The 25,289-nt window shown below is 40.5% G+C and overlaps 1 protein-coding gene across 2 annotated transcripts in view; it reads right to left on the reverse strand.

The window, feature by feature from the left end:
• Positions 1 to 934: 934 nt before the first annotated feature.
• Positions 935 to 25,289, reverse strand: part of tnfaip3 (tumor necrosis factor, alpha-induced protein 3) — a 31,094-nt gene continuing 6,739 nt past the window's right edge. Inside the window, exons 2-9 of one of the 2 annotated variants that reach the window (XM_062059036.1) lie at positions 22,376 to 22,744; positions 13,088 to 13,278; positions 12,864 to 13,005; positions 12,612 to 12,782; positions 12,358 to 12,538; positions 10,500 to 11,482; positions 10,197 to 10,402; positions 935 to 1,504 (exon numbers count right to left, since the gene is read on the reverse strand). In XM_062059036.1, coding sequence (XP_061915020.1) covers positions 1,262 to 1,504; positions 10,197 to 10,402; positions 10,500 to 11,482; positions 12,358 to 12,538; positions 12,612 to 12,782; positions 12,864 to 13,005; positions 13,088 to 13,278; positions 22,376 to 22,682 — 2,424 coding nt within the window. In that variant the 5' untranslated portion in view covers positions 22,683 to 22,744 and the 3' untranslated portion in view covers positions 935 to 1,261. Of the gene's footprint in view, positions 1,505 to 3,507; positions 7,911 to 10,196; positions 10,403 to 10,499; positions 11,483 to 12,357; positions 12,539 to 12,611; positions 12,783 to 12,863; positions 13,006 to 13,087; positions 13,279 to 22,375; positions 22,745 to 25,289 lie in introns of those variants that run through there. The other variant, XM_062059035.1, reaches the window with a different exon arrangement.

A 25,289-nucleotide genomic window follows, 5' to 3' on the forward strand; every position in this document is an offset into this window, starting at 1 on the left:
CGAGATCCTGAGATCCATTGTTGTGCTATTCACTCGAGATCATCACCTTATGTTGCTGCATGACAATGCAGGGCCCCATGTTGCAAGGATCTGTACACAATTCCTAGGAGCTGAAAACATCCCAGTTCTTGCATGGCCAGCATTCTCACCGGACATGTCACCCATTGAGGATGTTTGGGATGCTGTGGATCGGCATTGATTGATTGATTGATTTGAACTTTTATTAGTAGATTGCACAGTACATACAGTACATATTCCGTACAATAGACCACTAAATGGTAGCACCCGAATAAAAATGTTTCAACTTGTTTAAGTTGGGGTCCACGTTAATCAATTCATGGTATAATTCACGCATATACCACAGCGTGTTCCAGTTCCTGCCAAAAAAGTTACTAACCAATCCAGCATTTCAGGGTGTCTTCATCATTTGTACCAATTGTGATCAAAATCTAAAATTGTGGAGCCGAGTTATTAACGTCTCGTGTTTTGTGGCAAACCATCCGATCAAAGTTTGGCGCCAAGCCACGCCCACATCCTATGACCTAGGCACGTTTCCTTCGCTATTCATCATCGCCCATCTGTCTTGGTATCTTTCATTTGAACTGCGGCTCATTTGGTTAAAGTCCCTCGAAAGAGCTTGTTCAAATACGACCCCCGTTTTTTAGCCCCAAACTGGCTGACGGAAACCAAGATGGCCAACTTCCTGTTTATTTTCAAATATGTCCTCTTAAATCTCCATCTATCTTCGAGATGATACGTGAATTTGGCAGCAGGGCGTAACTTTTTCACATTTTTAAGGGGGCGCTACTGAGTCAAATTTAAATTATCATGTTCGGGTCCCCCAAGCACCTCCACCTACTCAGTGGCCTAGTGGTTAGAGTGTCCTATAGTCATGCGCTTTAGGTTATGACCGAAAGGACAAGATCACGGGTACAAGCGGCCGAAATGAGTTTCCTCCGCCGGGTGGCGGGGCTCTCCCTCGGAGATAGGGTGAGAAGCTCTGTCATCCGGGAGGAGCTCAAAGTAAAGCTGCTACTCCTCCACATCGAGAGGAGCCAGATGAAGTGGTTCGGGCATCTGGTCAGGATGTCACCCGGACGCCTCCCTGAGGTGTTTAGGGTACGCCCGACCGGTAGGAGGCCACGGGGAAGACCCAGGACACGTTGGGAAGACTATGTCTCCCGGCTGGCCTGGGGAACGCCTCGGGATTCCCCGGGAGGAGCTGGACGAAGTGGCTGGGGAGAGGGAAGTCTGCGCTTCTCTACTTAGGCTGCTGCCCCCGCGACCCGACCTCGGATAAGCAGAGGAAAATGGATGGATGAATGGATGCATGGTCCCCAAATATATCAAAATTTGGTGAGTTGTCATGAATGTTAAGATACTCATGTGATCGAAGTGGGAGGATGATGATAAACAAAGCAATTTCAAGAGGGCCTTCACAGGGCCTCATAAACATTGCCATTTCAGTAGGGCTCTTTCGGTGCTCTGCATCGCTGCTCCGTCCCTAATAAAGTGAAAGGAAACCATTAAATATTAAATATATTTCTAATTTACACTCACATTTCTAAAAAAAAAAAAATAACATACTAGATCAGTTACACACTACTACAAATCACTATTGTTAGATTAATACAGTAGTAACGAACTATTGGGCAGCATAGACCCATGTGACTTTTTCCAGCCAATCAGGAACGAAGTAGTGTAAAAAAATGAAATGTTACTAAATATGTTGCAATTATGACAGATATAAAAATAGTCCATATTTCATATAGATACAAATTAAAGTAAATTAAAATAAAAATCAAATTCTGGCTCTAAAATGCCCCCTCCCACTGCAAGGAGCCACTTCCCCCGCAGTACATTGCTTCTGAGGGTGGGTGGGGGAGGCTTTACATGAGGTAATGCATACTGTACCTCGTTTAATATGTACTGTATTATTAGGCGCTATTATTTATTTAAAGCATGACGCAAGATGAGTGCAACAACACAAAAAAAAACAGTAGACAGAATTCAGATTTCTTAATAAAAATAATTCATTTCAGGACAACATATAAATAATTATTGAATCACACAATACACATATTTTGATATGAATAAATACTTAACAAATAAAACCAGGCTTTAGTTTTTTTCCCCTCTCTCCATACACTCCATTGCTGAAAGATCACACAGGAAAAACAGGTTTGCATGTTTTGTTACACCTTCTTCTTCATCTGCCTCTCATCCCACTCTTGGAATGTCCCTAAGTGAGTGGGAGTACCGTTCCGTTAACGCCTACGCAGCTCCGCCGTCACACGCACAGTCTGGATGAGCGGAGCTGCTATTTTTGTGTTATCTTCTGTCGGCGTGGAGGCGATTAAAGCACACGGGAGATCTCGAAGTGTTCACGCGTGAAGGCAGAGGCGACCTGCGGCCACAGACAGACATCGGCTCGGACGGCTTAGTTGAAACCGGCCACGACTGTGGCAAAGTGGGCGCCACTTGGGATTGTGGAGCCTCACAAGTCGAACACCGTGACACGTTGAAAACGTGGAGTGAATTAGTCTGTTCTTGGGTTAAGATCCCGCCATCATAAAGCTTTTTCTCACTGTACAAGAACATACAATTACTATATTAGCCGGGGGTGTGGTCTACAAAAGCCAATAAACATTGGGGACTTGAATTTGTGCTGGGCTGAAAAACATGGCTGTGGCTGTAGGCAACCTTTTGGTGTATTTTATTCCAAATTAATTTCACAGTTGCTACGTTAAAATGTTGCTACTCACAATTGCCGTATTGTTTACAATGACCTCAACATTAATACTGACTTGTGTTCCGTGCAACAAGACACTTGTTCATAAATGACCATGTGTCAAACACAGCTATATGTCTTTCTCTCTAGTTTCTTACGCAGTCCAAATCATTATTAAAGTATGATTTTTTAAATTTTATTCAATATAATAAGTTACCATATCCCTCTCCAATCATTGGCAGCTTCCAATTAACGCCCCATCCTGTTTGAGGTTTAGGTAAATAATCACCCCGGCTATTAATAAGAGCATTTACAGTAAACGGAACTCTGCTACATTGAAACAATCTATCACTGATCATTGTCATTATTAGCCATTTTGCTTTTGGCTACATGGTAATCACGTTAGCATTCACTTGGAATAAAAAAAATGGTGTGGGATTTAATTAATGGCATTGCTCATTATTACGAGCAGCCTTGACCCATTTCTATGTCATAATAAACTACATTTTCAGGTTCTATGGTTATCATCACACTTTTGCTCTTGTAGCGTTTTAGTGGCATCATACAAACACACTTAAGGCTCACCACGAGGGTTGCACAGAAAAATGTCAAGATTTTTTTTTTTTTTTAAATATACACATACATATATATATGTATATATATATATATATACACACACACACACACACGTATACAAATATACATATAGGCATATATATATATATATATATATATATATATTATATATATATATATATATACACACACACACACACACATGTACATATACGCATACATATATACACATATGACATATACGCATACATATATACACATATGTACATATACGCATACATTTATACACATGTACATATACGCATACATTAATATACATATATGCATACATGTATACACATATGTACATTTATACACAAACGCATATATGTACATATACGCATATATGTACATGTACGCATATTTGTACATACACGCATATTTATACATATACGCATATATACACACATGCATGCATATATACACACATATGCATATACATACACACATTTAAAATATATACATATATATACTGTACATATATACAGGCATATATATATACATACATAAACGCATATATATATATACATATATATATATATACACACACACACACATGTACATATACGCATACATATATACACATATGTACATATACGCATACATATATACACATATGCATACATTAATATACATATGTACATATATGCATACATTTATACACATGTACATATATGCATACATACATACACATACGCATATGTGTACATATACGCATATTTATACATATACGCATATATACACACAAGCATATACATACACACATTTAAAATATATACACATATATACTGTACATATATACTTATGCATATATATAAAGAAATATCAAAAATATGTTTTTAGGCATCTCCATGCTACCAGAAGGAGCTTTTCTAAGCTGTAATCTATTTTAAAAATGTTCATTATAATTATTGTACCAAATAATACATTGTGAGAATCGGTTTCAATTGAGAATCGTGTTGATTGGAATCATCACCCCAGGAATCGGAATTAATTGTTGGGTACCTAAAGATTCACACCCTTACTAACCAGATTCACTGAGTCTGTTGTTGTTGTTGACTCCAAATTGGACGCTCGACTTCAGAGGCTCCACCGTAACATCACAAAAAGCGATGCGATGTCTATCTGCGGCACGCTGGCGGCCATTTTTTTAAAAGAGGTATAACAACTGTTTGGCGTTTTGATGGCACATGTACATTATTTTGGCAAAAAACAAAAAAAGAGAAAGCTATTAAAATACATCTGGAAACCCTAGTAAAAAAATAAAACAGGAATGTTCCATTTGAGACGCGCACGTGTGTGTGTGTGTGTGTGTGTGTGTGTGTGTGTGTGTGTGTGTGTGTGTGTGTGTGTGTGTGTGTGTGTGTGTGTGTGTGTGTGTGTGTGTGTGTGTGTGTGTGTGTGTGTGTGTGTTTAAAGATGAGGCATCAGGTCGGAAAGGTCCTACAACACGGACCGAGATCCATATTCACAAATGCATTTTAGAAGAAGAGTACTAATAATAATAAGAAGAAGCGGGAGCAGTGATCAAGCAATCATGTCCCTATGGTCCGTCTTAAAGGCAAAACGTATGGAGGATCAGCCCCGATACAATACTGTGCTGTTGCAGCAGCAGCACAAACACATTCAGAGTGATGACATGTGCCAGAGCAGGCCATCAAAAGGTCACCTGCTTGCGGGAAAAGTTGTCGCCGTGGCCCGGCCGCTGAAGAAGCCCACCTCCGGCTGGGACACGGCATCGACAACAAACCCCGACGCTGGATTTCCATGTGCTGTGTGTGCAATTGGTAGTAAGGTGGATCACGTCCCAGTCTGCGGGCAAGACTGGAACCACTTTTTGTGTGGGAGTTTCTAGGTGCTGAAGTGGTCCGTAAAGAGGAAAAGCAACATCCAAGGCAACTGATTTGTTAAAAAGCAAGGAAAGCTGGCTAGGAAAAAAGAAATGCTGTAAGCTAAATGCGGTCTCCACTATGTGTGTGTTGTTGTGTGTGTGACTGCCAGCATGTTGGCTACAATGGAGAGGCTCTCTGTGCATGTAGCACCAAAAGCAGCAGGGGCCTGCCCTGTCTGTCTTGCACTGTTTAAACACGTGTAGGCTAAGTCCAAACATACATGTTCAGTGGTACCTCGGTTTTCATAAACCCCCCTTTTTAGAATGATTTGGTTTTAGTATGACTTAACATATGCCGACTCTGTGGTTTCCTGTTAGGGAGTACGCCTGCAAAATAACCCACCACGGAGGAAAATGAGGATTAGTCCAATAAATTGAATCCAGTCCTTCGCAAATAGTATGACCCCGGAGAACATGCTTCAAAACATAGCCTTTGATCCTGACTTCCTTATTTTGCTTTAAAAATATATATATATAATCAGCACAAATTGTTTTATGTCTTTTTTGTAGGTTCAAATTGTTTATATATTGTGCTGATCAATTAGAATTTATAATACATTTTTATATACTATATTTTTATAATTGCATTATTCTTTTAGTTTATATTTTTCAGAATAAAATGTTTCAAGTCGGTCAAAAAATGTTTGTAATTTAAACAAGGATTACATTTTTTTTTTCAGGCAAGTTGATGAGCTTCAAATCTTTTCTGTTACAGACTAAAACAACTAAAAAAGTTATTCTGCCTTATCAGTAATAGACATTAAATGATTGGATATAATTTTTTTTTTTTTTTTAAAACAACATATTTTTTAAAGTAATATAGAAATGTATCAGAGCTGTTTGTCCATTTGATGGAGGAATGTAGTTAATCATAGAACTAGCACCCAAACTATTGATTTTGAATCCATAATCGATTCTAAATCGAATCGTTACCCCAAGAATCGAATCAAACCGTGTGGTGCCCAAAGATTCACAGCCCTAATTTGGACTGTCACAAAAAGAGTTGGTGCTACTAGTTAAGAGTTCTCCATCTTTATGCACAACTATATGGGGACGGTTTTGAAACCTTGGACTTTGAAAGACTCACATCCTCTTTTGGTTTTGCTTCTAATAGATTGGTAATTCCATCAGTGTCGCTAAAAACATTTCAGTGACAAAATTGTAATTGATAGAAAAATTGATGTATGCAGGTAAACTATAATTATTTGCCATAAAAAAGTGTTTTGCGTTAACATTTTTGGGGGTCTGGAATGGATTAATTGGATTTTGCATTGTTTTGGTTTTCAACACACCCTTTGGAACGGTATAACGAAAACAGAGGTACCAATGTTTTTTTTTGTTTTTGTATATTCCCCCCCCAGCCCCCATACCCTTCCTCGCCAAGTGCATTTCAAATGAATGTTTTGTCCAATGGAACAAGTCCCCTCTTCATCATAGTAGGGAAAGTAGATCAATACAAAACCGGAACGGCGCACGCTGTGACATCATACAAAGGAGACGAGCCAAACTGCACATGCTGAGGTTCGGCGAGTCTCTACCCTGGTCAAAGTTTTCCAAAAAAGTGCATTTCTGTAGACCCTTAATATATCCCATGTACGTTTGGACAAAGGCAATGTGAATTCAATATAAAGAGGAAAAAATAGGGAGTCCTTTTGAAAGAAACACTGACTAATGGAAGGTAGTTCTGTCATCACGCGATACTGATTGTAAGAGCTTTTTGGCAAAGTTATTTTGCAAGGACAAGAAGGACTCGGAGAGCGAGGGGTGCATGCTAACTAATAATCGTCACCAATTAGTTTTTGGGGTAGGAGGGGGGCTTTTAACTTGCACAGATTTGTTGCAGGGCGTCCCCAAGAACAAATGCAAAACAGACAGGCACGGACAGGTAGAAACAGACGGAGGACAGACAGACGATCCTTGGCTGTGGTCTAGAAAGCAAAAAGTCCGATACTTCTCGTTACGTCGACGTACAATCGTTGTGTCCGGCGCGAGTCAGCGCGTACCTCTAAATACATTTTGTACACAAGTCGCTCGCTCCGCTGACACGTCGCCCAAACCTCTCGCCGTGTTAAGTGCACGCCGCTCGTCGGATGATAGTAATTGCACAAAGAGGTATTCTGGAGGCCATGTCTTCTGCAAACACACACGCGCGCTCACATTCACTTCCCCCACGTGCACACACTCTCGCTTCACATTCTACATGGGGGACAGGGGAGTGATTTTCAGGCCATAAGGTTACTAGTTAGTCACTAGCTAGTTAGTAAGTTGGTTAGTTAGTATCAGAGATGCATTGACTGGCACGGTGCGCCCGGCAGCAGGGCGTGCTAGCATGCTAGCGAATGTCAGTGTCGCTCCGCGCGATTAGCCGCGGTAAATCTGTTTGAAGTGGTCGCACTCGTTACAGTAGCCCTGTTTCTCTTGGTTGGCGTAGTGGTCGCAACCCTGCGTCCGGCACCGCTGCTTGGACTTCTCCTTGGGCGCCTGCGCCCGCCTGCCCGCTTCCCGGCCCTGGCCCCGCGTGTGGCACTCGGGGCAGAGGTCCGTGCAGCCCGGGGACACGTTGCTGCAGCCGCTCCGCCGGCACTGGGTCTGGGTCTGTGTTTGGGTCTGGGTCTGGATTTGGGTCTGGGTCTGGATTTGCTGCGTGGATCGGGGTTTGGTCGCTCGGTCACGCTTTTAGGGAAAGAGGAATGTAAAGGTAAGTTAAGTGAGGACTTCCTCAATGAAAAACAGCAAAGTTAAGCAGCACGTCCTCCATTTTTTTGTGATGGGTGAATCAATACCTGACTATTAACAATACCGTTATTAAGGCAGTGTTTCACATTTACCTATTTGTTTGAGACAGCCCGCCACAAATACATTTGGACTAGGGGGGTCAAAAAAATAGATTTTCAAATGAATCGAGATTCTTATTTGTAATGATTCTTAATCAAATTTGAAAAAAATCAATGTAAAGAAAGAAAAAAAACATTTTTATAAAAAATGTATTTTGTCCAGGCATTCAGGAAAATCATATCTGATGCCCATATCTGCTGTACAGATTTACTTAAGAAAAGAGAAGTGCGGGATACTTCTCTTATTGCCTTATTTGTATTTGACATTATTAAATGTTCGAGTAGAGCTTTATTAATCAATACCAGTTTTTTTATGTAATATAGAAGTATATCACGGCTGTTTATGTATTTTATGGAGGAACGTAGTTAATCATAGAACTGGCACCCAATATTATTAAAAAGTATTGATTTTGAATCAAGATTCGATTCCGAATCGAATAGTTACGCCCAAGATTCGAATCGAATTGGGTAGTGCTCGAAGATTCAGTTATACACTTTTCCACCACTTGTGGCAGTAATGACAATGTCTAACAAACAGTAGAAGTCTGGAGATGAAGTAACTGAGAAGAGTCTTAAGCGCGCAAATTAAGACTAACATGGTGAAGCCGTATTTCTATTTGCACTTTAATGTTACTGACAGTTTATTTAAGAAACATATTCATTACTAATTTAGTTTATTTTAGCACACCATAATTGTATGTACTTTTTTGTCAGTTTCTATGCATATTATTTGGTCAGTACTTATTTTTTCTAATTAGCCTGACTGAAGTCTAAGGTTTATGCGTTAAATAAATAATCTTTGTGATTAACACATGGCTTTATATAATTTCACAATGTTGTAAACTCTAAGTAGGTTAGATATAATTATTGAATATGATTAAAATCTAGAGTAGGATTACTAATTCAGTGTTAATAATTGAGTGTGTCCCGGGCCCCTATGGTAGAAAAGTTGGACCCTGAGGTCAAAAAGGTTAGGAACCCCTAATCCATTTCAATCTATGCGGCCCTCTGTAGGAAATATTAGTATCCCCCTGGTTTACAATAATGTAGCAACCTTGTCAACATTACAATTATAACAAAACTTTACCAAAGTATATATGTACACATGTGGGATAGGCATCAATAATATAGCATTATTTTGAAAAAAGTAAACTGTAAGCTATTTCAGCCTGAAATAAGTAAATGTGGTGTTTGATTGGTAGTGTATTATTTATCTGCTAAACCGGTACTTTGCAAAAGTATCGGTATTGGTTAGGGATGTAACAATAAACAGTATTAATGATAATCGCGGTAAAACTCCTGACAGTTAGTATTACCGTTTAAAATTAACATGATTGAAAAACCGTGCATAGCCGCACTTTGATAAACTCACGGACGGACGCGAGCTCGCTAACCTAAATGCTAACATGAAAATAAGAAACATTAATAAATTTCCCCATTAAGAAACAACATATCCCAATCTAAACTTAAAAAAACACATTGCTGTCTGAGCAATTAAGATATTCAACTGTGCACATTGAACTTACAAGCTGTGCTCTCTTAGCACAGAGTGATTGTTCGATACTCAAAGGAATACAAGACAACGGTGTTTCTACGATGCGTTCAAAGATCGGTGAACAGATTAGGAAGCCACAATGCCCGCCAGAAATAATAAATAATAATATATTTTATTTGTTATGCACTATTCATTTAAATAAATCTTAACAGGCTACAGTACAAACCAATATTTAAAACAATAAAAGCTTGGCCATTAAAACATATACAATACTAAGACTAAAACATTATCAGTGAAGCATAAGAAACAAAAAAATAGTGGCTTTTTTAACAGTGTTTCTACTTATTTTAGTAATTAAAAAAATAACCTGGTCAATATATTTCAGTGTGTATATAAGTACTTTTTGAGCACATTCAACAATACCACGATAATAATGATAGCTGATAATTTTTTTATATTGTCACATCCCTAATATCGACAACAGCAAGCTGTATTTTACTTTGTTGTTCTTTGGTGAATTAATTAGCAACTTACAGTGTTCTCACACTATTTATGCAGCTGATGCAGCAAATCCAGGCCAATAAAATCGCAAAACTAAAACACACACACAATGATTATTATAAAACGTACCATGACGGGAGGAGGGGAGTGCGGTGTGTGGTTCACCATTTGGTTGAGCCGTGCACTCTGCTCCTTGACGTAGCACTTGTCGCAGTAACCCTCCAGCATGGCCTTGCCGATCGCCCCGCAGCCCGGTCCACGACAGCGCGTCGCATTCTGGAAGCTGGCCTCCAAACCGTGCCGACTCTGGGCCGGGGCCGGGGGAGGTGTCATGTCTGGGACAAATCACAAAGCGTGGCCTTGAGTGAGGCGCGTGACGATACGTGACAGATGGCAAGAAGATAGCTTTAAAAATAAAAATAAAAAACTTACGGTGGTTGGTCTGATAGTCTACGTAGCAAATAGTGCAGAAACCAAACTTCTCCGGTGTCCCAAAGAACTGGCAGCCCGATCTTTTACAGGGTCGGGCTAAAGGGGCCTGCCAGGCGGAGGTGTGCCCTGGGGTTACGTTGAGGCAAGGCCGCTCAGGGTCCCTTGCTTGACTCCAAGCTGAAGACGAGGCCTCAGTCCTTGGCTTGTTTTGCGGTGCTTCGCACCTGTCTGGACCCTGCTGTCTCTGCATGCAGGGTGGACACAGCCCATTGAATATCCTAAAAGCTTCCTGCCTGCACATGCTGCAGCGCTCCGTCTCGGTCTCGCGGCCCCCCCACTGGCTCCAGCCGGGTCCTTGCGCCGCATGAGGGGCTACGGCCCTTGCTTCAGGGCCCGGGAGTCCCGCGGAAGCTGTTCCGGCTCCAGGAGGTCCCTGGTTCTGCCTAGAATTGAAACAGCGCTCGCAAAGTCCGTCGTGCTCCACGCTAAGGGTGAAAAGGCACCCGGGTGTCTTGCACTTCATGGCGTGGGTTTCGCTGTACAAGCTGAGACTAGGAGCTGTGGGGGGTGGCGCAGAGCGCGGGCTCGACAACACCACCCGACTTGACGAGGAGGACGGGGGGCTGCCGCTTCGGCCTCCTCTGGAGCTCCCCTCGTTGTCCAGCCCGCCTTGGACGCCAGCTGCCTTGGTCTGTACCAGGCCTTCTATCCGGGCTCCTCCGCCGCCCGTAGTGGCCTGCCGCTTCTCGAAGCACTCGTGGCAGTGAGGCTGCGTGTCCACTGAAACGTAGAAGGTGCACCGTGGCGTGGCGCAGCGGATTTCGATGAGTGAGAGCTGCGAAACGGAAAAGGGCGGCGGGCGCTGCGGCTGAGCAGCCCATGCTTGCTCCTTGTCCTCTTGCCAGCGCTTATACTCGTGGTTGACCAGCTGTAGGTAGTCCTCCATCAGGTTCATGTCCTCAGGGAGGTTTCCCTCGTCCAGCCTTTGGACAAAGACATATGTCATGTCAATGTGACTTATAAAACGGTGCAACTAATTTATGGATTTTTTTCTAATTGCCATAATGTTTTGTGTCCAATCCATTAAACCCAAGCGTAGGACTAAAATGGTGTTCTTGTTTGTGCTAGGTCGCCATTTTTAGGACGAGTTTGCTCACTGCAGGTGCTGCAAGTTAAAAATGTACTTGGACTTGAAAGTAAAACCGTCCATAGCGTTTCTGCTTGAAAGGATTCTTCATTCACCACACCAAGCAACATTTGTAAGTTTCAGGATTTAACTAATCAATTCATACTTACTAACGCGTCCCATGTGTGATGTCTGTAGGAGTGTTTTCATGCATATTTCTACGTACTCTCGTAATGTAGTGACGCTAGCGTCGTTAGCATTAGCAAAAATGCAAACATACACGAGTGTTTGTGTTAGTGTTATTAACTTACAATGGCATTCTTTTTGTATACTTTCAGTTTCACAAATTCCTCAGTAAATTCATCAAAATGTCACCGTGGAGTTATCGTGTCTGTTTAGCTGATTGGAGAGCTAGCTTCCGCAGCTAGTGAGTCCATGACGATGACTTCTGCCGTTTTACTGCCGTGTTACGGGCACCGTTTGGAAACAAGGTATATAAATAAACTTTTGCAAAATCTCTCCGTGTAATTAACTAATTTCATAACGCATATATCTGCGGCTTATAGTCCGGTGCGGCTAATATATGGAGAAATATTTTTCTTCTTCCAAAATTTGGTGGGTGCGGCTTATATGCTGGTGCGCTCTATAGTCATGGGAAACACGGTATATTGTTTCTGACTGCCTATATTCAATAAGCTGTATGTTCCAAGTCCGACATGTAAAATAAAGTACCGAGCAGCGTTGATGATCCGTGTGGCGTCATATCCCAAACCGATGACGGGGATCTCCATCAGCAACAGGTAATCTTTGAGGAGCCTCTCTTTCTGCTGCTGTTCCTTCTCCATCAAGAAGTGCACCTTAAGCTCCTCAAAGCCTCCTCGTCCAGGGTTGATCAGTGGCACGGCTCGGATCTCTGAGCAGTGAAAAACTGTGAATAAACACAAGTGCTACTCCAAAGCGAACAATCCCTGTGCAGGTTTTCCTACCAGGGCCGCTGTCTTTAATGGTGATGAGAGGCGCAAAGTGCTGCGAGTCATAGCCCAGCACTATTGGGTATTTGTAGCATTCAGCTGGCGGCCAGTGCAGCGGCAGATAGATCCCGCCCACATTGAGTGGGGAGATAGAGGAACCTGACTTCATGCTCCTCAGCACCTGGTCTGTTGTTATGCAGAGGCAGAACGATAATACATTATGACTGCTAATAAAGAGCAACATTTCCGATGTTGAGCATGTTGTACCCGCAATGACGATGATGGGTCTGCGCAGGATGTTGGAGAGGACAAAGATGTGAATGTCCTCCAGTGAGTCAAATTGGAGGCCATTGCTACTGGAAACTGGAGACGCCATCTTTACTACCTTGTCCCACTCGTCCTCCCAGTTCTGGAATATCATGAGCACTTTTTTTAAGCAGAATTCTACACCTACCTCAGTTATGAATACAATGCCCGGTGGGGGATATTACCGTGGTGGTGTATCGGAGGCCTGTCTGGGTGAACTCTTGGGACTGCAGGAGCTCTGCCTGAAAGCGGGCCCGAAAAACTCCAGTGTCTGTGTCTTTCAAAACGCCGTGCAGGGCTTTACGGAGGACTAGATCCGTGTCCTGGACCCCCAGCATGTACTGGGAAGCAGCGTGGAGCAAACAGTTGCCATCTCCTTCAAAAACACACAGAAACACACGCATTATTTTATACTGCCGTAGACGGCTAAATATGGAGACCAATAGCTGTAATAGTTTTGCTTTCCAGCATGGCCCAGTTTAAAATGTTGATAATTATGATGTACTTGTTTAACAAGGTACATTATGGAACCCTCATGTAGTTGCATTTACACAAACTAGCATTTTAAAAAGGAGTAGGAAGAAGCAAAGCTTATATTTAATCGTACCCCTTCTCCATGTCTTTTACTGATAGTTCCGTAACGTTGACAAAAATGATAAACTACAAAGAAAAAAATGACTTTTTTTGAGAATAATATTCTGAAGAAAATCTGAATATTTCAATTAATTAGTCATTTTGATCCAAAAACAGAACATTTTAGAGATAGGTTTTTTCCCCCTCTATTTTATTTTGTAATATAATATTTTACCCTAGTAAAAGGTGATTTATTATTGTAATATTAGGACTCAAATCATGTAAACCTTTGATGCTTTTTGCCTTCATAAACATGCTTCAAATATTTGTACTTATTTAAAAAAAAAAAACTTGATTTCTATATTAAGTGGTTTTTTTCTACTCAAAACCTCAACAAAATAATGCTAGTAATATTTATAATTTACTCATTTATATATTTTATTATATATCTATTTCTGGTAATTGTTTTTTTTCTTAAAAATTGGAATTATATAGAAATTTTTTTTGGTACTTTTCCACTTTATTATCATATTTAAATGCCAACATTATTCTTATAATATTTTACTTGTACATTTTGACTTTTTCCCCATAAAATGTTATTGTACAAATAACACTTCTCATAACACATTTTTCCTGTAAATAAATTATTGTTTTATGACTTGGACTTTATTCTCGTAAAATTACAACTTTTTTTAATTGTAAATTGCAACTTTAGTCTCACATTCTTTTTGACGTATTACCTATGAGTTCATTCATGTAATTTAAATGGACTAACTCTATTGGAAGTTCAAAAAAGTGTGTAGAAAGTTTATGACAGGTGAGACAAAAAGTTCTTAAAAGAGATACATGTATGCATAAACACACATTAACAGCTTGAGAACCAGTGTACAAATAATTACAGTATATTGCAAACACACATGCGGAACAGGAGAATGGGGATTTCCACGCTGAGGGCTAGATTGTGTTCACATGTCTGAATGTGCTAACACCACAGGCTGCCTTATCCGATAATAACCCTAAGATAAATAGTCGTAGCATGTCGTAAACCTTAATTGCGAGGCAGTTTAAGGTAAAAAAGCATCACTAAATCTTAACTAGACCCAAAGCGGAATTTCACAGACCCTCAAATGGCCGCCGGGTCTTTCTCTTGTTGTGAAAGGCAAGAAGCAGGCCGTGCTTGCGCTCTGCACAACCTTGTTGCCACACTAAACACAGGAATTTCCCTGTGCTAACATCTGCTCTTTGTGTATGCGTTCCCCAAATCTGTGATCCAAGATCATCAACACTACACTCAGCTGGTCCTGGACTTTCCAAGGAGGCGTGGCCTGTGGACCGGGGTGGAATGTTCTTAATCTTTAACGACTGCTGTCATTGCACAATCAAGTATGCGCTGAATGACTGTGCAAAAAGATGTGCATACACTTCAATGTGTCTTAGGCAAGGCAAGGCAACTTTATTTGTATAGCGCTTTTCATAAACAAGGCAGACTCAAAGTGCTTCACAGACAACAAAGTGAAATTAAAGAAAATAAAAGCAAAATTAAAATGCAGACAATAAAAATAAAAACAGTGCGGACCTTAAAAGTTAAAAGATTAAAAGATTTAGCTGAAAGCTAAGGTGAACATAAAAGTCTTCAGTCTAGTTTTAAAAGTAGTCAGAGTTGGGGAGAGTCTGACATCTTCAGGAAGTTTATTCCAGCTATTTGTTGCATAGTGACTGAATGATGCGCTCCCTTGATCTGAGTTTACTCTGGGAACCGCTAACAGATTGGTCTCAGAAGATCTTAGTGATCTAGAGGGCTTATATAGTGGGAGCATATCAGTGATATACTTCGGCCCTCGACCATGTAGGGATTTATATGTGAGTCTTACATGGTTTGTCATATAGAAACTGACCTGGGTGCAGCTAAATGGACAAAGTCATAAGGGAAAAGAGAAGAAAACAAGGAGTTTTACTTCATCCACGCCCAACTCATCCAGGCAAGCCTTGAAAATGACCTTTACCAAATGGTTTATATAAAGTTGCGAGCATACAATTGTCCTAAATGTTAACACGCTAGAATGAAGAATTAAGATTTCAAGTAACAATGCACCGAATTTTCGGTCACCGTAAAAGACTTATTACGGAAACAAGACTGCCGAAACCGGATGAGGCAGGAAACACGCGCTTGACTGGAGAGGAGGCAACATGTCTGCGGTAGACATGGGTTGGTTACCGGCTTTAAGTTATAACCCGGTATTAAAAAGTGACGGTTACAAAACCTTTAAAATGTTCCTTCATACCATCTGTACAGTATCAGCAAAAGTTGGAAAACCTTCAGGTCGGGTGTGGCTGCAGCAGCAATATCAGAACCTCTCCCATTACACACAGCTCTGGGGGATGTATGACAGATGAAGGCTAGTCCACTAAACTTTTCCCTAAATGCGTCACCTGCCACTGTGGAGGAAGATCACCTGATGTGCTAAAGGTGCTTGCGGACATGATAAAGGACCAACCATTATTACAGGAAAAGGTCAAGAGGTGTTAACAGGCGACAAGGCAGAGCACCCTTACATCCTCTCCTGATAACACTTAGGAAAAAGTAAACAAAAAGTGAATACACTAAATTCAAGGTAAAGTTAAAGCTGTCTTGACATGAACCAACTTCCCTTCGCAACTGGCATTAGTGACACACATACTACTAACTTGGTATACTGTAAAAAAGAGCTGACAAAATCTAAGATATGAAAGACCAGAATTTAGGAAAAAAAAATACAAAAAACTATTTTGTTTCTATCTTCATTTGAGTACGATGCTATCACGTTAGCTCAGTAGCTAAGTGTGTCACCGATGTATTGTCGTGGAGATAAAAGTCACTTTGAATGTCCGTTTCGCGTGCTCGACTCTCATTTTCAAGAGGATATAGTATCCGAGGTGGTTTAAAATACAAATCCGTGATCCACAATAGAAAAAGGAGAGAGTGTGGAATCCAATGAGCCAGCTTGTACCTAAGTTACGGTCAGAGCGAAAAAAGATACGTCCATCACTGCCTCTCTAATCCTTCCCTGTAACGTTCCTCATCTACGAATCTTTCATCCTCGCTCAAATTAATGGGGTAATCGTCGCTTTCTCGGTCCGAATCTCTCTTGCTCCATTGTAAACAAAGGAAAATTGTGAGGAATATTGCCTCCTGTGACGTCACGCTACTTCCGGTACCGGGAAGGCTTTTTTTTATCAGCGAGCAAAAGTTGCGAACTTTATCGTCGATTTTCTCTACTAAATCCTTTCAGGGAAAATATGGCAATATCGCGAAATGATCAAGTATGACACATAGAATGGATCTGCTATTCCCGTTTAAATAAAAAAAATTCATTTCAGTAGGCCTTTAAGTTACTTATTATTTGTATTGTTTACATTGTACAAAGAGAGCAGTCTAACAAGTCAAATTCCTTGTGAGTTAAACATACCTGGCAAATAAAGCGGATTCTGATCTATAAACCAAGTTAGGTACCAGGGGACAAATCCGTATTGTTAGCAGTCTGCATCTTGCTGAGTAACACTAGGACATATGTACTGACTGTACTCATGTCATCACTTATCCTCCATATAAGTTGAAAGCACTTAAATTGAGCATTGGAGCAGGACAACCTTCCCCCCCCCCAAAACTTTAATATTTTAAAGCGTTATTATGGTACATTTTCATTTAATTTAAATTCCAAGACGCTAGGATTGATATGACCTTCTCCGGTTGGCTCTTTATTGATGGACCTCTGTTCTGTGAGTGTGTGACGATGGCTTCAGTGACTCAGCATTAGACATTTAGTGTGTGTGTGTGTGTGTGTGTGTGTGTGTGTGTGCCCTCTGCTGAAAGTCACATTTGGGTCCTTCAGAGTTAGACAGTCAGGCTCTTAAAATGTGTCTCATATTGATGACATCAACTTCATGTTCCTGGAAAGTTCTATCCAGGGTTACTGACAGCAAATGCCAGGAAACGTTGATGTTATCATTTCCAATTGAAGGGGTCTTTCTGAAGAGGAACTGAGCTTATGTGTGTGTTTTACAGTGAGTAACTTTGAAAAGATCAAAACACAAGTTCCTCATCCGGCAGGCATTCAATAGAAATATGTCACAATAGAAACAATTACCTTGTTCAGCTTCTTTATTTAGGTTGCTAAAAATAGAGTCGCCTCAACCGCACTTGACATGCACGTTTAATGTTTAACGATGCCGGTTTGTTCAGTGTACTCGCCTTTGATTTAACAAGGCCAGGCCAGCTGTGACACACCTGACAGCGCCAACCAGGGACGGCGTAAATCTTCTCTATTTAGGAACCTGTGAGATTTACACACGTTCACTGACATAGGACACAAAGAGGGGGCAGACCCCGGAGTTGTAAATAAAAGCGTGTGAAGCCACAGAGTTTCCCAGCGTGGCCTAGGATTTTCCACGCAACAGAAAACATGACTTTGCAGCAACACCGTGCTTGACAAAACTAGGACAAAATGAGTGTGCGAAAGTGGAACCTGGACCCCTTACTTACAGTAACCATACTATCAAATGTGAAAAAGCGCTGACTCAATCTCACCCACACACACACACATCGCTGGTGGTCTCTGTAGCTAATCAGCTCATTTGTAGCAGTTGCTGCGTCTTTTGTACGTGTTCATGCACGAAATTAGTCTGATTCCTCCAATAGTTCGGCTCTAAATAAGCCTCCTACAACCCATAGGAACACCTTAATCGGATCGTGTTTGGTTTTTGAAAAGTCTAACTAACACACCTGGATAATGCGATTGGAAACCAGATCTCTCGAGGCCGTGCGTGCGGCCGGAGAGGACCCTTTGTATCACGCATGCGCCAGTCTCAAAGCACAGGATATCATTCAATAAAAATATAGCAACAATTGTAATGAAGAGGAGACTGTTTATTTGCTCCACAAATTAAAAGAACAGAATATTTTGAAGTGCATCGATGGTAGAAAAAAAGAAAGATGTATTTAAGAGGTTAGCTTAGGAAATGCCGGCTTAATTCGGACTCCTGAACGAAATATGAATGAGATGAAATAGAATGAAGCAGGTATATTAAAGGCTAATAATAAAGCGTACACAAACTTCTTCACACTGCATTTGTGCACTCCAAACTGATTAACTTTCCGCACAACTGGCAAGATAGTCCAGAACAATAGCAACCTTCATCTAGAACAGTATTAGTCGGGGCACGAATGGTCTTTTCCTTCAAATTTAAAACTCCTTCAATCAATCCACAAGGCTTTTTAAATGGACTTCAAGACATTTAAAAGTTTTGTTTCCATGATTTTCGGAAAAACTTTTTTCCCGGTCTTTCTTTGCGTCGGACCTGCATCTGCCCTAATACATTTAACATCAGCATTGCCATTAGAGTTTTCAATTTCCCTTGTGGATCAATAAAATTGTCTAAGTCTAAATCTAGTGACGTAATATTTGTAATCTGTCCCAATATTACGGCGGACATCAGTTAAAACAAGTTGTAAGGATCCCCAGATGGCTAGTGTGACGTCATAGGTCAACCTGAAATGTTATTCATATGTCCGAGCTAAAATTAAATAAGCGCCCCAAAGTGTACGGGAGGGCACATGGCGTATGACCAATAGTCGCATTAGAGAGTGTGCACGTTGGTGTGAAAATACAAAAAAGCAAACTATTTGATAAATCAGACTAATTTACTGCATGGAAACGTGGTGACTGACTACGTTTCAATGCAAAATTTGTCAAATTTCTCTAGTAATTTGGCTCAAAAGAAGCATTCTACAATCCATGGAAACACCGTAATCTGATCATGTTTGGTTTTTGAGAAATCGGACTAGCACAACTGGATTATGCAATTGAAAACCAGATCTGTCGAGTGGGTGCTTGCTACCGGAGGGGATCGTATGCGCCAGTCTCTAAGCGCAGGATACAAACTGGTAATGGATACGGACAGCGTCTAAATGCACTGAGAAAGTAATTTCCGCTTTTTCCTGTTCAGCAGCACGGCGGCCGATAATGGCCCGGTATCAGTCTCCTTTGTTTTTGCGCACGATATTGATGTCTTTCATAATGACATGAACACCGTGGCATTTGTAGATGGTACAAAGTACTGGGATATAGGGCTGGGCATTATGGTCTTTTTTTAATATCTCGATATTTTCAGGCCATGTCGCGATACACGATATATATCTCGATATTTTGCCTTAGCCTTGAATTAACACTTGATACATATAATCACACCAGTATGATGATTCTATGTGTCTACATTAAAACATTCTTGTTCATACTGCATTAATATATGCTCATTTTAAACTTTCAGGCAGAGAAGGAAATCACAACTAAGTCAATTGACCAAAACTGTATTTATTAAACTGTTATTAAGCAGTGGCACAAAAATTCATGTAATTTCAAAACAGAAAGTGCAAAATTGTCAGAGACATTTAAAACAAGCTATTAGTGCACTTTTGTGCATGGTGTAACTAAGATGACTTATCAAAACAACACTAAATTAAAGTGCACTTTTTGTACAGAACGCCACTACAATAGTTTAAAACATGATGCCACACAAGATATTTCAATAAGTGTCAAATAAAAATGAGCTTCATAATAGGGAATCAAATAGTGTTCGTCCTTCGCTATGTGGTAGGTTCCTGCGGACTTTTTGATTGATTGATTGATTGAAACTTTTATTAGTAGATTGCACAGTACAGTACATATTCCGTACAATTGACCACTAAATGGTAACACCCGAATAAGTTTTTCAACTTGTTTAAGTCGGGGTCCACGTAATTACACGTATTCCACGACATTATCTGCTTTTGTTGTTGACTCTTTTTTTCATACGGTGTTGATCTGGAAATGTTTGCCTCAGCATTTTGTTGGTGTGGCACCGAACGTAGATGTTGACAGGCGGAGTAAGCACTCTTCATTCTCTAGCAGGTGACTTTTCAAATGATGCTACATATTAGCAGTAATGCTACTTTTTGTAGAAACGCTTTTGCCCCACACTTGACAAATTACGGTTGTCTGTTCGACATATTCCCACTTGAAGCCAAACCACCGCCAGACGATGGACCTCCTGCTGTTTTTCTTGGGAATTAATTCTTCCTTCATTTGTTACCAGATTCGCACCTTCTTTCTCTCGTATTACCACTCCCACCACAGCTAACGTTACCCATGCCGCTACCTCTCTGCTGCGCGAGGGCGTATACGTATGTGACGTATGAAGTGACAGTATGTGATGTATGTAAGAAGGTGCGCTTGCTGTCTGTGAGAAGGAGAGACAAGACAGAGTGGGAAGAGCCTGTCGTGTAATGCCAGCAGCTAAAAGCAACTGCGTGAGAATGTATACTCGAATATCACGATATATAGTCATTTTCTATGTCGCACAGTGACAAACCCGCTATATATCACGTATATCGATATATCGCCCAGCCCTACTGGGATAGCAAGTGCAAAAAGGCGACCGCTCCCGGAATGTTATCCGCAGTGCTGTCACTCGAAAAAGAAGCGGAAATGACACTGTCCTGTTGTTGCTGTAAATGCAGTAACAAAAGACATACGAAATCAGGTAGAAATACTGTATATGTAGTGTTCATCGTGTGAGGCAATGCAAATTCAATGCAAAAAGCGCGATGCAAATACAAAATAACGACCCACAAATAACGATGTGACCCCATAATTGACTGTTATTGCTGTTTGCCTGCTCATCCATCATGTTTTGTGATTTTGTGCCTGAGCCTTTTGTTGCAGTGCCTTTCTGTTCTATTGGCACCGTAGTTTTAGTTTTTTAAATCATTGACACTGTGGACAATAACGATCTTGTCGCACTCACCGCTCTTGTCCTCTGCGCTTTTTGGGATCCACCACAGTAAGCCACGACAAATAGGTAAAATGTCTCGCAGGGTAGCAACTTTAAAAAACTTTTTTTTTTGGACGTGTGGTGAACGTAGCGCGCTGGGATGAATGTCCGCGTGTGCCCAATAGGATTGAGGCAGGCAGTCAGGCACGGAAGAAAACTCTCCATGGCAACGCTGCTGTCACTTCCACTCATTGAGAAATGTTCCTCTGCTTGCATCAATCCCAGTCAAGAGCCATATACCCCACCATGATTGGTAGGCTCGTTGAGCTTCGCACAAAACACTGTAAAGTGCCATTTATATAAAACTTGTGGGTCGCACTAACATTAGACTTTCATATTAAGGTGGGGGCCACAAAATATCGTCTCGGGGGCCGCAATTGGCCCCCGAGTTTGAGACCCCTGGCTTAGAGCTAAAGATTGACAAAAATGTTTTTCAACCATGGGAAGGAAGAAAGTGAGTGCAAAGGACAGTGCTGAGAAGAAGTGGATGATATTCATTGAATTAAATAAATAAATCATCAAAAACAACAACTTGAAAGATGATATACATTATTATTACATTACTTCATGAAATACTGTCATTGTTAGTATTACATTCGATTGTATTGTTTTAATGCAATATTTCTGGTCTAAAAAGTTAGTTTTTCTTTTTAAAAGGCATGTTACATGTTAAAACTGAGCTTTTTTGGGCTTGGAGCATTACATTGGGGCATTAAATTGATTTCAATTAATTTTTATTTGAGATATAAGTGTTTGAGTTAAGCTTCATCACAGAACCATGTAAGTTGAGGTACTAATTTAACAGGTAGCGCTACAACCGCTAACTAAGGCTATTTTAGTCAATGAGAGACATGAAGAAAGTTTTTCTAAAAAAGGCACAGCAACATTGGCAAAGCACAAAAAATGTATCCACACCAAAATTCTGTCTACTTTCAAGTACAGAAAAACAGATTTCAGTGACTTGAAACGTAATTTAGAGTAAAAGAAGGGTGAACTAATTCAAATGTACATTAAAATATTTCCCAAAAGACAAATATGTGCATGCTAGCTCTTACCGTTGGTACGTAGGGGCACCATCTTCTTCACCTCCCGACACCAGTTGAGCTTCTTCTCCTGCTCCAGGGAGGCCTGCATGGCTCGGTCCAAGATGGCGGCCTGCACCACCTCCCGGAAGGCCTGCGGAAAGTGGTTCATGGCGATCATCTCCAGCGTGTAGCGGTGCATCCCCCGCAGGTGGTGCATGAGGCCGTCGCTGGCCGCCGGCTTCACCACGTCGTTGGGCACCCGCTGGCGGATCTTCACCGCCTTCAGCAGGTTGGAGACGAAGAGGAATTTGGGGAGGAAGTTTTGCCCCTGCGACATGGCGGACGGACGGAGGAAGAGGAACCAGGAGGATGAGGCGACCACGGATGATGGACTGGAAACTAGAAGAGAGGTCAAAGCATGTGTTGATTCCCAGTAGAGAACAGCGGGAATTCCCTTTATTTTTTAATGGAAATCCTAATTTATTGCTTGCTTGGGAAACCACCAAGAACACAATCATGCCTCTGGAGCTTCTGGTGAACTAAATCAAATCAACAGAAGAACGCTTTGTATTGCTGCTTGTTGTTCTTCTAACGTTCCATTTTGTCTGCAGGCTTGTTGAGTCCCCCAAAAGACAAAGATGCAGTGTCCCGCTGAGCTCGGGTATAATGCACTGACTATTAACACACTTATTTTTTGTACTGTAACTTTGCACTTGTCCAATGTAATAGATGATCACTTAAAAAAAAACGTTCACTGTATGATGCTTATTGACCATAAAATGTCAACGCTATATTTAAACACAGCAGACAAAAGAGCATTTTACGCAAATGTCAGCACATTTTAAGCACACAGGAAGCTGGAGGTGACGAAGCAAGCACGCAGAACCCAAAAGATTGGCTTACTTTCCCATTTTTAGCAACAAGTTAGTGTCAGGCGCCAGGTGCAAAATCGCTGACGGGACAGTTAGAAGCTTGGTGCAAAAAGTCTGTATAAGCCAAATGGGCCAAAATGGCCGCAACCATTGAGGCTTTTTAATTAGACAACATATGCTTAAGAGAAATTATTATTATTAAATTTGATTTTTTGTTTTTTTATTACTATTACTTATCGAACATGTTGTATAGAGAAATGAGAATAGGTAGATTATATGATGTATCATTGTATCACAATGTATCTGTATACGTGTTCGAAATAAACTTAAACCATAACCATAACTAGGGCTGGGCAATATGGGCCAAAACTGATATCCCGGTATTTTTAGACAGAATTGCGATCAAGCATATTTATCTGTATTTTAAACAAAATGTGCAAAGTGTTTAGTTTAAACTCAACACCACAGTACTGTTACCACCAGAGTTCTGAAAATTACTTTAAAAAAATGATAGTTCCTCGTTACTTAACCAAAAAAGTAATTTAAATACTAATGGAATTACTATTTAATAACTTTAATTAATTAATAGGGAAGTAATTAATGTGTTACTCAAAAAACTTTAAATTTATGTCATATGCAGTTGAGAAGTTTATGCGCACGTGTGATTTTAAGAGGCGGTGTCTCCCAAGTGACATGTGACATCAGCGAAGGTTTCAGCTGAACTGTAATTGTTAGCTTTAGCATTTAGCAGTGGCAGTTTTTTCGGCTTTGACAGCTGTTCTGTGGAACCTTTTCACCGGCATGTGTTACCTGTGGTTAATAAAGAGGTGCTGCTGCTTTGCATTAAAAGAGACACGGGTAGGATCTGATAATCAGATTGGAATAATCACAAATAAGGAAGCAACACCTCACCAAAGTTTGTAATATTTCCTCCTCAAAAGTCCCTCAAAGCTACGCGCGCTAATAACAGTTAGTGTTAATTTGAAGTGAATATGCTTTACTCATGACCACCGCTACCACACTTCATCAAACGTTCACTTAGTGAACCAGTAATCCACAGGCCAATATTAATCCACTCAAAAAAGTAAAAAGTTGAAAGTAATATAATAATCCATAAAGCTGCTCCGAAGCAAGATAGCATCCGCTGACAGGTCTCTAGTCGCCGTCTGACGCCAGTCCATTGGCCGCGTTTGCGTGGCATCAAAACAAATGCACACCCACCTAACATGCTAATTGATTGTATTGATTTATATTATATATTTAACATGATATATTATGTAAAAGGTCTGTGCTCTGCACATGAATGCCATACATTAATATTAGTTTCAGCTGAGTGTAATTGTATTAATAGAAAAAAAGTGATGGATCCATGTGCTCTTTACAAGATAATGACATAATAACTGCATTAGCAAACATAGTTGACTTGTTTAAGACTCAAAAGGCAGCTGTTGACAAAAGACTTTCCTGCTGTGAGATGTTATATGATGTTGGTAGTGTACAACCTCTTGTGTTAACAAAAAATATATATTTTTTTTTTTACATATAGTACCGATAGAGAAAAAATAATATCTGTATTGGTATCGATAAAACCTTAACATATACATACAGTTTAGACATATACATGACTAAATATACATCCCTACTATTGAGTGATTCATTTACTCTTTGACACAACAAAAACTGGCTCGGTAGGTTTAAAAAATATGTTTTCTTTGTTTTTCTCAAGCTGCTGCCCCTCCCCTGAAGTCTCGTGGCCTGCCTCACACTTTGAAAATCGCTGAAGTGAACTGAATATTTACATCCATTACGTACATTTAACTGGCATGGTGCCATTAAAAGGAGAACTGCATTTTTTATTTGGAATTTTGACATTTGTTCACAGTCATTATGAAAGACATGACGATGGATGTATTTTTTTTAATGCAGTCTAAATATTAAATAAATTCGATCAAAAGTCTGCTTACAATGGAGCCTATGGGGAGACGTTCAATTCTGCCTATAGGGCCCCTAAAAAACATCCGAACACCTCTATTAAGGTTTCATATACAAGCTGTAAGTATATATGTAATGTA

Source organism: Entelurus aequoreus, linkage group LG09 (genome assembly GCF_033978785.1).
Source record: "Entelurus aequoreus isolate RoL-2023_Sb linkage group LG09, RoL_Eaeq_v1.1, whole genome shotgun sequence".
NCBI classification, from domain to species: Eukaryota; Metazoa; Chordata; class Actinopteri; order Syngnathiformes; family Syngnathidae; genus Entelurus; species Entelurus aequoreus.